This window comes from Schistocerca nitens, chromosome 6 (assembly GCF_023898315.1).
Source record: "Schistocerca nitens isolate TAMUIC-IGC-003100 chromosome 6, iqSchNite1.1, whole genome shotgun sequence".
NCBI lineage: Eukaryota > Metazoa > Arthropoda > Insecta > Orthoptera > Acrididae > Schistocerca > Schistocerca nitens.
Window position 1 is genome coordinate 296,066,785 of NC_064619.1, and position 16,365 is coordinate 296,083,149.

The 16,365-nt window shown below is 41.9% G+C and overlaps 1 protein-coding gene and 1 non-coding gene across 4 annotated transcripts in view; both read left to right on the forward strand.

The window, feature by feature from the left end:
- The window catches only part of LOC126263658 (oxysterol-binding protein-related protein 9), a 518,089-nt gene that overhangs the window by 476,509 nt on the left and 25,215 nt on the right, over positions 1–16,365 (forward strand). For all 3 annotated transcript variants that reach the window (XM_049960765.1, XM_049960766.1, XM_049960767.1), the window contains 2 exons: positions 3,880–4,099; positions 13,260–13,381. In XM_049960765.1, the coding sequence (XP_049816722.1) occupies positions 3,880–4,099; positions 13,260–13,381 (342 nt within the window). The remainder of the gene's footprint in view (positions 1–3,879; positions 4,100–13,259; positions 13,382–16,365) is intronic.
- Trnaa-agc (transfer RNA alanine (anticodon AGC)) lies at positions 12,899–12,974 on the forward strand. The gene has a single exon. It is a non-coding gene; the product is annotated as a tRNA-Ala (tRNA).

The window sequence follows — 16,365 nt, forward strand, 5'->3', positions numbered from 1 at the left end:
AAGTTCCACTGAAAAGAATGTACAAAAACATTCATCATCGCTTGTTACAGAGAATTCTACTGATATACATGGAGTTTTCTCCTCCCTTTTGTTCTTGCCTTTCTTCTTTTGCACTGAAATTATGAATGCAGATATTGGAAAATTCAGGATGAAATGTAACAATATTATGAAAAGGATAGTGGCTACTCACCATACAGCGGAGATGCTGAGTCGCAGGTAGGCACAATCAGGTCAACAAGGCCTTCATTGGAAGCAGACGCCACACACACACACACACACACACACACACACACTGAAGCAAATGCACCTCACACACACATAACCACAGTCTCTGGCTGCTGAGGCCAGATTGTGAGCAGCAGTGAGTGATGGGAGAAGCAGCCAGGTGTTGGGGTTAGGGAGGGGTCTGGGTCGAGGAGGGAAAAGGGTAGCAGAGTAAGGGTGGGGGACAGTAAAGTGCTGATTGTGGGAGCATACAGTGATGAGATGAAGAGAGGATAGAGCAGCTACGTGTGGTCATGAAGTTAGACAGAGGGGGGTGGGAGGTAAAGGAAAAAGAGAGAGAAGACTGTGGGTGTGGTGCATTGGTGGAATAGAGGATTGTTTGGTGCTTGAATGGGAACAGGGAAGGGGCTAGAGGGTAAGGACAAGGACTAATGAAGGTTTAGGCCAAGTGGGTTATGGGAACATAAGATATATTGCAGGGGGAGTTCCCACCTGTGCAATTCAGAAAAGCTGGTGTTGGTGGGAAGGCTCCAGGTGCTCCGGGGTATGAAGCAGCCATTGAAATGAAGAATGTTGTGTTGGGCGGCATGTTCAGCAGTGGAGGTGGTCCAGCTGCTTCTTGCCCACAAGTTGTTGGTGGCCATACATGCAGACAGACAGCTTGTTAGTTGTCATGCCCCCATTGAATGCAGCACAAGGTTGCAGTTTAACTTGTAGACCATGTGACTGGTTTCACAGTTAGCCCTGCCTTTGATGGGATAGGTGATGTCTGTGAACAGGCTGGAGTAGGTGATGGTGGGAGGGTGTATGGGACAGGTCTTGCATCTAGGTCTGTTACAAGGTTATGAGCCATGAAGCAAGGGGTTGGGAGAAGGAGTTGTGTAGGGATGGACAAGGATATTTTGTGGGTTCAGTGGACAGTGGAGTACCACTGTGGGAGGGGTGGGAAGGATAGTGGGTAGGTCATTCCTCATTTAAGGGCACGATGAGAGATAGTCGAAACCACGGCAGAGAATGTGCTTCAGTTGCTCCAGTCCTGGTTGCTACTGAGTACTAGGGAAATGCTCCTCTGTGACCGGACATTGGGACTGTGGGAAGTGGTGGGTGACTGGAGAACTAAGGCATGGGAGATCTGTTTTTGTACATGTTTGTGAATGCCTCTGAGAGATCCTCAGTATTTTTTGAAAGGGACAGCTCATCACAACAGATGTGATGGCCACGGGTGGCTAGCATGTGTGGAAGGGACTTCTTGGTATGGAATGGATGGCAGCTGTCGAAGTGGAGCTTATTGTTGGTGGTTGGTAGGTCTGATGATGATGGAGGTACTGATTTAGCCATCTTTGAGGTTGACATCAACATCGAGGGAGGTGGCTTGTTGGATCGATTAGGACCAGGTGAAGTGAATGGGGGAGAAGGTGTTGAGGTTCTGGAGGAATGTGGATAGGGTGTCCTCACCCTTGATCCAGATTTTGAAGTTATCATCAGTGAATCCAAACCAAATGAAGGGTTTGGGATTTTGTGTGTGTGTGTGTGTGTGTGTGTGTGTGTGTGTGTGTGTGTTGTCTACTTCCAACGAAGTTGTGCTTGTCTGCAGCTCAAAGTGAGTAGCAAGCTTTCCTTTTCATAATACTGGCGTTATTCCGTCCTGGATTTTCCAGTGCTTGATTTCACCTAAAATGAGATGTTATAAAGAACACTTGGATGTGCCATTTTTGAGCACTACTCGAGTGTCTGTGATTTCAGCCAGGTCATATTAAAGGAAGGCATCAAAGGAATTGTGAAGCATGCTACTAAACTTGTTACAGACAGGTTTGTTCAACACACAATACAATGGATGCACTTTGTGATCTCAAATGGAAATACCTGGAGGGAAGATGACTTTTTGTTCACGGAACATTATTGAAAAAAATTTAGAGAACAGGCATTTGCATCTGACTGCAGAACAATTCAACTGCCACCAATGTAAATTTGATGTAAGGAATGTGAAGACAAGATAGGAGAAATTAGGGCTCGTACAAAGGCATATAGATTATTGTGTTTCCCTTGTTCCATTTGCGAGTGAAATGATTAGTAGTGGTGCATGGTACCCTCTACCATACACAATGTAGTGGATTGCAGAGTAGGTATGTAGATGTAGTAGTAACATGGATAATATATCATTTGTTTTAAAATAATTTGAAGGATTGTCAGAAAAGATAATCAGTTCTGTGGGCACCATGTGGTTCTGAGCAGCCCATCAGTTTGAGAAAACGTGACAAGCAGCATCAGGTTAACAGATACGCTAAGCTAACAGCTGTTGTAGCTTTTTATAACCATGGATTCCTTAATCAATAGTACTCAACAGAGATTAATCAGAAATCCCCCCTCCCATCTCTCTCTCTCTCTCTCTCTCTCTCTCTCTCTCTCTCTCTCTATCTCTATCTCTATCTCTATCTCTATCTCTGTCTCCCCCTCCCCCTCCCCCTCCACCTTGTGTGTGTGTGTGTGTGTGTGTGTGTGTGTGTGTGTGTTTGTTGAAGCAATGGGTGAAATATTTAGGCTGATGATATGTAATGTCTTGTGCTTGCAAACATAGGAGAAATAAAAAGTTGGATTGCTTTCATTGTTCGTGCCTTTTCAAAGCTAGGCGCATGGGAGTGAAAGTAAAGAATAGTGACCTGGGAGAATAAGATATAGTTTTGAAATGAAATAAACGTGTGTGTGAAGTAAGTGAATATATAGTACTAATATAATAGAGGGAAACATTCCACGTGGGAAAAATATATCTAAAAACAAAGATGATGTGACTTACCAAACGAAAGCGCTGGCAGGTCGACAGACACACAAACATACACACAAAATTCAAGCTTTCGCAACAAACTGTTGCCTAATCAGGAAAGAGGGAAGGAGAGGGAAAGACAAAAGGATGTGGGTTTTAAGGGAGAGGGTAAGGAGTCATTCCAATCCCGGGAGCGGAAAGACTTACCTTAGGGGGAAAAAAGGACGGGTATACACTTGCGCACACACACACATATCCATCCACACATATCCATCCACACATATCCATCCACACATATCCATCCACACATATCCATCCACACATATCCATCCACACATATCCATCCACACATATCCATCCACACATATCCATCCACACATATCCATCCACACATATCCATCCACACATATACAGACACAAGCAGACATATCATGGATATGTGTGTGCGTGCGAGTGTATACCCGTCCTTTTTTCCCCCCTAAGGTAAGTCTTTCCGCTTCTGGGATTGGAATGACTCCTTACCCTCTCCCTTAAAACCCACATCCTTTCGTCTTTCCCTCTCCTTCCCTCTTTCCTGATGAGGCAACAGTTTGTTGCGAAAGCTAGAATTTTGTGTGTATGTTTGTGTGTCTATCGACCTGCCAGCGCTTTCGTTTGGTAAGTCACATCATCTTTGTTTTTTGGTTATATAGTACTATAGAATGAACTTTAACAAGAGCTCAAAAATAGCACCAGTTAGTGTAAAAAAGACTGAGTAAAAAATAAGAAAACCAAAAGTATTGCAAACTTTTAACTTTTGTAACAATTGTTTCAAATGGGTTTTATAATATGTTTACAGCAGTTGAATGTAATTTGGCCATGTCTGTATATTGTCATACAAATTTATGTTGACACAGGTCAATTCTGACAGTTCCATGGATTGAGTTGGGTGGTTCGGTTACAATTACATGTGCCAAAACTGGTTACAGTGCAAATATTGAGTTCCATACTAAACCATTTTATGGTGGTAAGAAGAATCGTATTACAGCGGAGGCATTTCAGCCTGGTGACAAGAAGCCATTTCTGACTGTCAGTGGAGAGTGGAATGGTTGTATGGAAGCTAAATGGGCTGACGGGGTATGTATATGTAATTAAAAACTTTAAATACTCTGGTACCAAATAAATAATCACACATTTAGTATGTCATCTTTATCTTATTAGGATGTAATTATTAATTATTCTTGGTAGTTTCACATGAGACTACCAAATTTTGTTTATTGGATGTCTTCAGTATGTTGGTGGTGTTGTCTGACAGATCACTAGGGGTGGGACCAACAGAGATGGGGGGTGGGAGGGCTGAGGGGGGGGGGGGTCTCGTTCTGGCATCTGCAGTAACTGGAAGAGTTTTCCAAGCACAATGGTATCTTTCCTTTGTGAAGTGTGAATGTTCAGTGTTAGTTTTTATAGGCCTGTCCCTGTAGGTGGCAATGATGAAGCAGAGTTTTAGTGTCATGTCCGTACTGCCGTATCTATGGAGGAGGTGAATTGTAGAGCCAACACATTGTCTTCTCCTTTCAGATAGCATCTAGGGGGAGGTCAGACATAATGGCCCTGTGTGATAGATGTATCATCGCCAACAACGTTACATGCCTTCACACAGTCAGACGTCATGCAGGTGTGGAATTTAATGCAGGTCATTTGTGGAAAGTCTGGTGATTAGTGACTTCATGCTAGTACCTCTCCTTCCCTTAGCTGTTAAATACTGGTATTAAAAACTTTTTCCACCATTAAGATTGAAACCAGCTACCTCACAGGAGTGAAATATCACCACACAAGTCTGTATGAAGGGTGTTCGAAATAAAAGGCACGAAACAACATTGAGGGGATAATTGAAGTCTTTACTCAAAAGTACTCACCAGAGGCCTGAGCCCAGCTATCCCACTGTTCCCTTGTTACCAGAATTGCTGTGGCTGTGACAGGAGCCAGTACTCCACTGTGTTCTTCATTTTGTCCTCAGAGTTGAATCAGATCCCTTTGAGCCTTCTTAGTGGACTGAACACATGGAAGTTACAGGACAACGTATCTGGGCTGTGGGATGGATCCTTAACCTGTTCCTACTCGGCCAGTACACTTCGTGTCACCTTGGAGATGTGTGAACGCACTTTATTGTGGAGCACAATCCCTGTGAGCAACCAGGTAGGCTTTGAAGTGTCTCACAGTCCACATTACTATTAACAGTTTTTCCATGCTCAAGGAATTTGATGAGTATCAGACCTCGTGTGTCGAAATATATGGTGAGCATCATTTGCCTGCTGAGGGCATAGCTTTGAGTTTTTTAGGGGAAGGCGACAATCCATGCATTCATTGCCTAGATGTCTCATTACATTATCCCAAAGTGGAATATGTAAACTTAAAGCAATTTGATTGTTACAGTGTTTTGTTCGTTTTGATTTGAACACTCCTTATATTAATGACTATAGCTATAAAGGTGAGTAATACACTTACTAGATCTTTTTACATAAATATTCTCTCTCTCTCTCTCTCTCTCTCTCTCTCTCTCTCTTTCTTTTCAAGAATCTTATGTTCTCCTTGCAAAAAGTTTGAGAATTGGACTGAATCTTGATTGTGATCTTTTATTTTTGCATTGTGATCTTTTATTTTTGCATTGGTTGCTGTTGTTATATATGACTTTCACCTTAGAAGAATTTGCTGTTTGTGTTTGCAGCTGCTCAAGCACGGTACTAAGCAAAGTGTGAAGGGGGAACAGTGACAGCATCTTGGCTGAGAACTAGGATGGGTATGGGGAGGAGAGTAGAGAAGAGCCAGCCAATTAAGTCGTGTTGCCAACCATGGGAATCTGTATCACATACTTTGGCTTTTTATGAATTTCTACCACATCTAAACTGCAATTTGCCTGATCCATTTGTAGTCAGAATTGACTTGACTTTAAAATCGGACAAACAATCAACAATAATATACATTTCTGCAACACTCACAATGACGCATGATGGGAACAAAAGGGTGTGTGTCAGCTGCTGGTTCTATGCACCCAATGAGAGAGCAGTGGGCATACAATATGTTTGGAAGCAAGAGACATTGTACTTTCTGATATCAGTATGGAAGCAAAATCTGATATGGCTTTGGAAGGAAACAGCTGTCACACTGTAACAACCACCTTAGAAATAGCAACATATTTGATAGAAACAGCCATAGATTTGTGACACTGATGATATAAATTTTACAGCTACGTCATTGAGGTACCCCAAGTGCCTTTTAAACTTTCGTGAGAGGTTAAGATCTAATTCCTTGCCTCTTAGGAGTATGAATGTAATTTTTTTAATGCGTTGAGTGCAACCACCTATTTAATATAGAAATAATATTCTCGTTACTCATCTGTGACTTGAAATAGCTCAGTATTTATTAATGACAGGATCTCCTGGTATTATTTGATTTTTTTTCTGCCATCTTTAAAGAGAAGTTTTAATCAATCTTGAAATGGTGCTAATGGCCATGTCAGCGAATGCTGTAGAGCCAATGAAACAACCAAGTCCACAAATGATTCCCTTTATCTATTTATTGAGAGAAATACATGCATTTTTTATGTTTTGGAGTCCCTTGCACCTGCTTGTGATTTGGCTGCCTGAACAGCAAGCTCATTTTTGTAATGAAACAAGGCCATCTTGCAAGACTGACTGCTTCTGTAAGGTTTTTAAAATAGCTTGAGAACACATACTCCAACAACATCAGGCTCAAGATCTTAGATTGCTCCATCAAGAGTGTAACATTCCATGCAGTTGCAGTAAAGAATGCTCACACCATTTTTGCTCATGTTTTTTAGCTCTCTTCAGTTTTGTTGGAGAAATATCAAGGTGAAATATTGTACAACGTGAATTCTTGTATCGAGATCAAGTTGTTATGGTCACATTTTATAATCATCTAGACTGTCAATTTGGTTCTGACCAGCAATGTGTGAAGATTTTTTTGGAAACCTCATATTTCTAGGATTTGTCTGTGCCACCAACTGCAAGTCTTGACAACACAAAAATTTCTGCATAAGGCATTACAGACAGTGATTGGTCTGATGCTTAGGGTACAGTGGATATCACATTCCACTGATCTCTAATTCCTCTCGTCTCTAATTAGTCTCCAAACATAAAATTTGATTTCTTCACTAGTAGCTGTTGATTGGTACCAGATGAAGTTTTATTTTCAAGAGAATTTCTTTCAACTCTAACTTCATGGACGCAATAGAAATACGTAATCGCGTTAGGATCAGCCGGGTTAAAATAGCCCTCTGAAAACAAAAACAAAAACACATACACATGGCCTTGAGATAATATGTGTCTCTAACTGTCCATAGTTCCAGGATGATTAACACATTAATAGTTGGGGATCAGTGACTGCAACAGGCCCCCCAAATGTCGTAAACATTTTTGTATTCTTGGTGTGGCTCCTGCTTATAACATGAAGGACAGAAGCAGATTACTGTCAGTTTCAAAAATACTGTCATTGATTTCATAACTATCATCATCAGTTTAGGATCCAGTTTCTTCAGCAGCCACAGAATTTCATCATCAGTCAAACCGTTCCACATTTTACGACAGACTTTTCCAATCAAGACAACTGCGGAAGCACACTGGGACAACAAATGTGCAGGGACTGATTACATCTACAAATATTTTTCAAGCCATGTAGTACTTGGTGGAAGCAGGAACATCTATCTAGCGTCTCTCTGTAGTACTAAAAGAGCAAAAATTGAATTGAAGCCACCACTGCTTGGAAATAATACATTGTAAATAACAAGTCAGGAATGCTGCACTTGGAGATTATTTGAGTGCTCACAATATGCTCATAATTTTATAGGCAATGACTGTAATGTGTTACACACACATTAATTTGTTGTATATAACTGAATGTTAAATTGTGGGGCAGGTTTGAGATAGCTGGGTTTGAAGTTAAGCAAAATTTTAATGTGGTCTAATGAATATACATTTGCAGGTGGAGATTTCCTACTTCATAGTTTTGTACTTGGTATGTATACAGGCCGGTTATTGCCCCCTTAAGTAAGAAATAGCAATCAGTATATTTCATATATTTTAAAAAATGGTTCAAATGGCTGTGAGCACTATGGGACTTAACTTCTGAGGTCATCAGTCCCCTAGAACTTAGAACTACTTAAAGCTAACTAAGCTAAGGACATCACACACATCCATGCACGAGGCAGGATTCGAACCTGCGACCTTAGCGGTCGCTCGGTTCCAGACTATAGTGCGTAGAACCGCTCGGCCACCCCGGGCGGCTACCATATTTAAAACTACAATACTGGCCATTAAAATTGCTACACCTAGAAGAAATGCAGATGATAAACGGATATTCATTGGACAAATATACGAGGGCCGTTCAGAAAGTAACCTCCGGTTGATTTAAAAAAATACACCAAGTTAAATAAAAATATTTTAATATATACATCTTACAACTACATCTTTGCACTATTTTTCTACATAGTCTCCATAGCGATTGAGGCACTTATCGTATCTCTTCACAAGCTTTGAAATTCCTTCTGCATAAAAATCACCCGCTTGTGCCTGGAGCCAGACTGTGACCGCATCTTTGAGCTCCTCGTCGTCATCAAACTGCTGTGACCCGAGCCATTTCTTCAAATGCATGAAGAGGTGATAATCACTTGGCGCCAGGTCTGGGCTGTAAGGTGGATGGTTGATAACGTCCCACTTGAAGGACTCAAGAAGGGCCGTTGTTCTGCGAGCAGAGTGAGGACGGGCGTTGTCGTGCAAAAAAACGATACCGGAAGTCAGCATACCACGGCGTTTGTTCTGTATAGCCCGTCGTAACTTTTTTATTGTTTCACAGTACACGTCTTGATTAATGGTCGTACCACATTCCATGAATTCAACCAACAACACCTCTTTGGCATCCCAAAACACCGTTGCCATCAGTTTTCTGGCAGAAAAATCTTGCGAGGCTTTTCTTGGTTTGGTACGCGAATTTGAATGTGCCCACATCTTTGATTGTTCTTTTGTTTCAGGGTTCACGTACTTAATCCAGGTTTCGTTACCGGTCACGATTCTGTTTAACAATGGTTCTCCTTCGTCCTCATAACGTGACTGAAAGTCTAATGCAGAGGCCATTCTTTGAGTTTTGTGGTGGTCGGTAAGAATTTTGGGCACCCATCGTGCACAGAACTTACGGTAACCCAATCTTGCTGTCACTATCTCGTACAAGAGAGTCTTAGAAATCTGTGGAAAACCAGTAGACAACTCCGACATTGAGAAATGTCGATTTTCACGAACTTTTGCATCAACTGTCTGAACGAGTTCGTCAGTCACCAATGATGGTCTACCACTCCTCTCTTCATCATGAACGTTTTCTCGTCCACTTTTAAATAAACATACCCATTCACGGACAACTCCTTCACTCATAACTCTTGGTCCGTACACGGCACAAAGCTCACGATGAATAGCTGCTGCAGAATATCCTTTGGCTGTAAAAAACCTTATGACAGCACGCACTTCACATTTGGCGGGGTTTTCTATTGCAGCACACATTTCAAACTGCCACAAAAACTAAACTAGCGCAGGTACGACGTTCACTCGACCACGGCTTGATGCCGACTGACCTGTTAAGTGCGTGAACGCACAGATGGCGTTGCTACTCCCCCCACAACCCGCACTGTGACCAATCGGAGGTTACTTTCTGAACCGCCCTCGTATTATACTAGAACTTACATGTTATTACATTTTCATGCAATTTGTGTGCATAGATCCTGAGAAATCACCTCTGGCCATAATAACGGCAATGTCTAGTCATTGAGTCAAACAGAGCTTGGATGGCGTGTACAGGTACAGCTGCCCATGCAGCTTCAACATGATACTACAGTTCATCAAGAGTAGTGACTGGCATATTGTGACGAGCCAGTTGTTCGGCCACCATTGACCAGACGTTTTCAGTTGGTGAGAGATCTGGAGGATGTGCTGGCCAGGGCAGCAGTCGAACATTTTCTGTATCCAGAAAGGCCCGCACAGGACCTGCAACATGCGGTTATGCATTATCCTGCTGAAATGTAGGGTTTCGCAGGGATTGAATGAAGGGTAGAGCCACGGGTCGTAACACATCTTAAATGTAATGTCTACTGTTCAAAGTGCCGTCAATGCGAACAAGAAGTAACCGAGACGTGTAACCAGTGGCACCCCGTACCATCACACCAGGTGATACGCCAGTACGGCGATGACAAATACACGCTTCCCCTGTGTGTGCACCGCGATGTTGTCGAACACGTATGCGACCATCATGATACTGTAAGCAGAACCTGGATTCATCTGAAAAAATGATGTATTGCCATTCATGCACCCAGGTTTGTCGTTGAGTAACCATCGCAGGCGTCGTCGTTGAGTAACCATCGCAGGCGCTCCTGTCTGTGATGCAGCATCAAGGGTAACCACAGCCATGGTCTCCGAGATGATAGTCCATGCTGCTGCAAACGTCATCGAACTGTTCGTGCAGATGGCTGCACGATCCGTTACAGCCATGCGGATAAGATGCCTGTCATCTCAACTGCTAGTGATACGAGGCCGTTGGGATCCAGCACGGTGTTCCGTATTACCCTCCTGAACCCACCTATTCCATATTCTTCTAACAGTCATTGGATCTCGACCAACGCGAGCAGTAATGTCGCGATACGATAAACCGCAATCACGATAGGCTACAATCCGACCTTTATCAAAGTCGGAAACGTGATGGTACGCATTTCTCATCTTTACACGAGGCATCACAACGACGTTTCACCAGGCACGCCGGTCAACTGCTGTTTGTGTATGAGAAATCGGTTGGAAACTTTCCTCATGTCAGCATGTTGTAGGTGTCGCCACCGGCGCCAACCTTGTGTGAATGCTCTGAAAAGCTAATCATTTGCATATCACAGTATCTTCTTCCTGTCGGTTAAATTTCACATCTGTAGCATGTCATCTTCGTGGTGTAGCAATTTTAATAGCCAGTAGTGTACCTCTGTCCCCTTGTGTATACATGTAAATCAGGAGTTCATTGCAAACAGTCTTCAACATGTTAATTAACTTTTGCATGTTTGAATCCACATTTGCCTTTCAACTGTAGAGTAAGCAAACTTAGCATTCTCATTATAATCCTTCTGGGTGTACTGCCACAACATTTTGTAAAATACTAAAATAAACCAGTGTTTCAACCCTGATGACAGCTGCTGAAACTTGATCGAAACATCAGCTTATTTTAGCTTTTTAAGTATTTTATTAGGTGACATTGCAGTACACCCAGAAGTATTTTAAGTGATTGACACCAGCAAGAAAGTCTATATATTTATATCATAAACCCACCATTGTCTGTCATTCACCCTAATATGAGGACAGGCTGATTAGATGTTGAGCATTGGGAGACACATTAACATCTAGAGAGTTTTATCTGTTAACCATGACCAGTGCCACTTTGCAGCCATATACAGACAACAGTCAGTTGACATTGTGGCCTTTTGCAAGCAGCACAGTCCCCATCCGTTTCTACAGTCCAAATCTATATAAAACAATATACGAAGAAGTACCAATCAAAGCTAAACAATAAAACAAGCTACCTCTAGTGTCTTTGAAACTGCACTGTACGTGATACGAAACAATATCACAAAAATGAAAAATGAGCTGCTATTGGAGCACTAATTCACTGAACACAACTGCATATCATGCAGACACATATACTTGTCACTGAGTAAGCTAGTGGCCTTCTCATTGCAACACAGACTATTGCAACCAGACAAACTGCATTGTAATTGGAAACCATCCAGCTCCATCCACAGTAAACCTGCTTATGCATTATTTTTTGTGATATGGACTTGACTTTACAACTCAAGAAGCTTAGTTGCTTTTATTAATGTGTCCATGACACACTTGACTTTTTACAGTTTAATGGCTAAATAGTGGGGAAGCTAGCTGCCTTCTAACTCAAGCAACATATCAGTCTTCAGGTCTCCAGTACAAACAGTGACAATGTTTCAGGCCGATGAAGGATTATAACGGAATCAAAATTCTCAGCATATATAAGAAACTATATGCTTTTGGTTCGGTTGTGTGTGGCGGATAGTGTACACAATAGATTAATGCTTGATGAAGCACAAGGTGTTTGCATCTATGATATTCTGAGAAATTGGCTGTAGTGGAATGTATTTCAGGAAACAAATAGAAAATTTTATTTGAAACCACCTCCATTGTCACATGGAGAACATAATAAATAGGGCAGTGGAAGTTAAAATATTGGGAAACACACTCAACAAAGATCACCAGCAGCTCAATGAAGCTGGGTATATGAAGTGGCCTCACCAGATGTAAGACAAAAACATTGTCTTATTTGGTGATGGACTGAGCATCACTTCACGTCATATTATATAACATGACTACATAGATACATTGATAGCACAGCAGTTGTTCACTACTCGACACTGTCTCAGGAGTACTTGATCAGAAGATGATTGAAAGTTACACTTGATGTGGCTGGAAACTTGAAGTATTTAGTAATTCATGTTGCTGTTGGGCCCTGCATCTATAAATTTTAACTAACAACTCCAGAATTTCATTTGTAGCTCATTGTTCATATCAGTTTCCCTTTATAGATCTTATAATTACATTTTTCCCCAGGACATTAAAGTCTCTTCTTTATCTATGATAATGATTGAAGCATAAGAAATGAATTAATGAATGTCTCAGGGAAAAATGTAATTATAAGATCTAGAAGATCCTCTGTGGTACAGGACTTTCTATTACGTCCAGTGCTGGGGTGCTATTCCAATGCCGGAGAGCCTTGGCAATAGTGACAGTGTAAGGGAAAATAAGCAGAAGATATGATATGAAGTTTGTTGTGGGGAGGGCACTCAACTTAGGTTGTTCATGCAGCAATGTTAACCATAGTGCTATGGTGGTGTAATGGTTAGCATTTCTGCCTAGCAAGCAAGAAGAAGACCCAGGTTCAATTCCTGGCTGCAGCACAAATTTTAATTCATTTCTTCTGCTTCAATCATTATCGTAGTTACCCTTTATGTATCTCAGTTAAAATAGCAGTGTAGTATACCACTCCACCTTGCACAAACCTTCTCTTCATCATTTTCCAAATGAAGTGCCTTATTTTCGAGAACCAGGGTGAATCTTTCATTTCTCAGTATGTACTGCATGATTAATAGAAATAATAGTGTGTGTGTGTGTGTGTGGGGGGGGGGGGGGGGGGGAGGTTGCATGCGTGTTGTTGTACCTTACTCATGTTATGTTTGTTTCAGAAAACCGAGGTGTTTGTTGATGTTAATCGTATCGACATAACAAAAAAACGTGTTCGACCAATAGCAGAACAGTCTGACAATGAGTCTCGCCGCTTGTGGAAGGAAGTTACTGCTGGTCTCAGGTGAGAAATGTTGGCAAAATTTTGGCACATATGAAGCCCCCCCTTTTTTTTACTGCTGTTTTTGAAAAGAACTGACACTAACATAAAAGTGTACTGTATATCATGTGTAGTACTCATAAATACAGGATGCTTCAGGAGAAATGTGTGATACTCAAAGAAATTAGTGTTTTGTGAACTCTTAATATCAGTAATGGCAGGAGTAAAAATTACCACTTAACATATAGTCAAGGCGTTACCCATTCAACAGACACATAAACAGGGCTGGAAACATTGTTGAGCTTAACCCCCCCCCCCCCCCCCCCGGTCACGCGCGCGCGCGCACACACACACACACACACACACACACACACACACACACACACACACACACACACATTTATGGTTGTACTAACCAAATACTTCATGCAAGAAGAAAATCCGTCCCTCCAAAAGTTGCTGCTGTTATGAGGTGGCTTGCTTGCATGCAGCAACTTTACAGCCTTGTCACTGGGCCAGATGGGGTTAGGCAACAGCCAAACGAAAATATTTGACAGCATAGATTAGCAACAGTTTACAGTATGTTGTTAAAAGAAATAGTACACTACTTACCTGTAATATTAAGCTGGTTCAAGACAATAGTTTACACATTTACTTGCACTGAACTATCATAAACTCTGATCTAGTTCAGAATTTAGTGAACAATAACTATAATAATTGATAGAATGTCGTGTCTGGCTCTTCTTGGCAGGACTGCAGACGTGATTCTGATGTGTCTTGAGGCACTGTTCATACTCCAGATACTGATACTGATATTGATGGCGTGCAGATTCTGAGTGGAGGTGTTTGTTGGCTTATATCTCTGTCTGGCAGATGAGTGTCCGCTTAAGAACTCCTTGAGTGATGTGTGACAGATGCATAAAACAGTCCTCGCCTTGTTGCGCCCTCTTTAAACTCTAGCCGTAACTCAGTGCTGCCTGATACGCAGGCAGCTAGGTGCTCTACTAACCAGGGAACTCCCTATCACCTCTCCCCCCTCAGATTTAGTGGTACGATTGCCCAGTGGATAGCCTGTCGAAAACTGAACACAGATCAAGCATGAAAACAGGAAGAAGGTATGCTGGAGGAGGGGGGGGGGGACAGTGTACAGTTCCAGTTGAAGAAGTGTAACATTGACAGTAATTAAGCAGCCATGGCATCATGGTTAAGTGGTTGCAGTGTTGGACAACAAGCCAGATAAGCAAAGTTCAAAAATTCCTCATGCCATTTATTTTTCACAACATTATGAACAGTCTCCTCCCCCCATGAACCATGGACCTTGCCGTTGGCGGGGAGGCTTGCGTGCCTCAACGATACAGATAGCCGTACTGTAGGTGCAGCCACAACAGAGGGGTATCTGTTGAGAGGCCAGACATACGTGTGGTTCCTGAAGAGGGGCAGCAGCCTTTTCAGTAGTTGCAGGGGCAACAGTCTGGATGATTGACTTATCTGGCCTTGTAACATTAACCAAAACGGCCTTGCTGTGCTGGTACTGCGAACGGCTGAAAGCAAGGGGAAACTACAGCCGTAATTTTTCCCGAGGACATGCAGCTTTACTGTATAATTAAATGATGATGGCGTCCTCTTGGGTAAAATATTCCGGAGGTAAAATAGTCCCCCATTCGGATCTCCGGGCGGGGACTACTCAAGAGGACGTCGTTATCAGGAGAAAGAAAACTGGCGTTCTACGGATCGGAGCGTGGAATGTCAGATCCCTTAATCGGGCAGGTAGGTTAGAAAATTTAAAAAGGGAAATGGATAGGTTAAAGTTAGATATAGTGGGAATTAGTGAAGTTCGGTGGCAGGAGGAACAAGACTTCTGGTCAGGTGACTACAGGGTTATAAATACAAAATCAAATAGGGGTAATGCAGGAGTAGGTTTAATAATGAATAAAAAAATAGGAGTGCGGGTTAGCTACTGCAAACAGCATAGTGAACGCATTATTGTGGCCAAGATAGACACAAAGCCCATGCCTACTACAGTAGTACAAGTTTATATGCCAACTAGCTCTGCAGATGATGAAGAAATTGATGAAATGTATGATGAGATAAAAGAAATTATTTAGGTAGTGAAGGGAGACGAAAATTTAATAGTCATGGGTGACAGGAATTCGTCAGTAGGAAAAGGAAGAGAAGGAAACATAGTAGGTGAATATGGATTGGGGCTAAGAAATGAAAGACGAAGCCACCTGATAGAATTTTGCGCAGAACATAACTTAATCATAGCTAATACTTGGTTTAAGAATCATGAAAGAAGGTTGTATACATGGAAGAACCCTGGAGATACTAAAAGGTATCAAATAGATTATATAATGGTAAGACAGAGATTTAGGAACCAGGTTTTAAATTGTAAGACATTTCCAGGGGCAGATGTGGACTCTGACCACAATGTATTGGTTATGACCTGTAGATTAAAACTGAAGAAACTGCAAAAAGGTGGGAACTTGAGGAGATGGGACCTGGATAAACTGAAAGAACCAGAGATTGTACACAGTTTCAGGGAGAACATAAGGGAACAGTTGAGAGGAATGGGGGAAAGAAATACAGTAGAAGAAGAATGGGTAGCTTTGAGGGATGAAATAGTGAAGGCAGCAGAGGATCAAATAGGTAAAAAGACGAGGGCTAGTAGAAACCCTTGGGTAACAGAAGAAATATTGAATTTAATTGATGAAAGGAGAATATATAAAAATGCAGTAAATGAAGCAGGCAAAAAGGAAAACAAACGTCTCAAAAATGATATAGACAGGAAGTGCAAAATGGTTAAGCAGGGATGGCTAGAGGACAAATGTAAGGATGTAGAGGCTTATCTCACTAGGGGTAAGATTGATACTGCCTACAGGAAAATTAGAGAGACCTTTGGAGAGAAGAGAACCACTTGTATGAATATCAAGAGCTCAGATGGCAACCCAGTTCTAAGCAAAGAAGGGAAGGCAGAACGGTGGAAGCAGTATATAGAGGGCCTATACAAG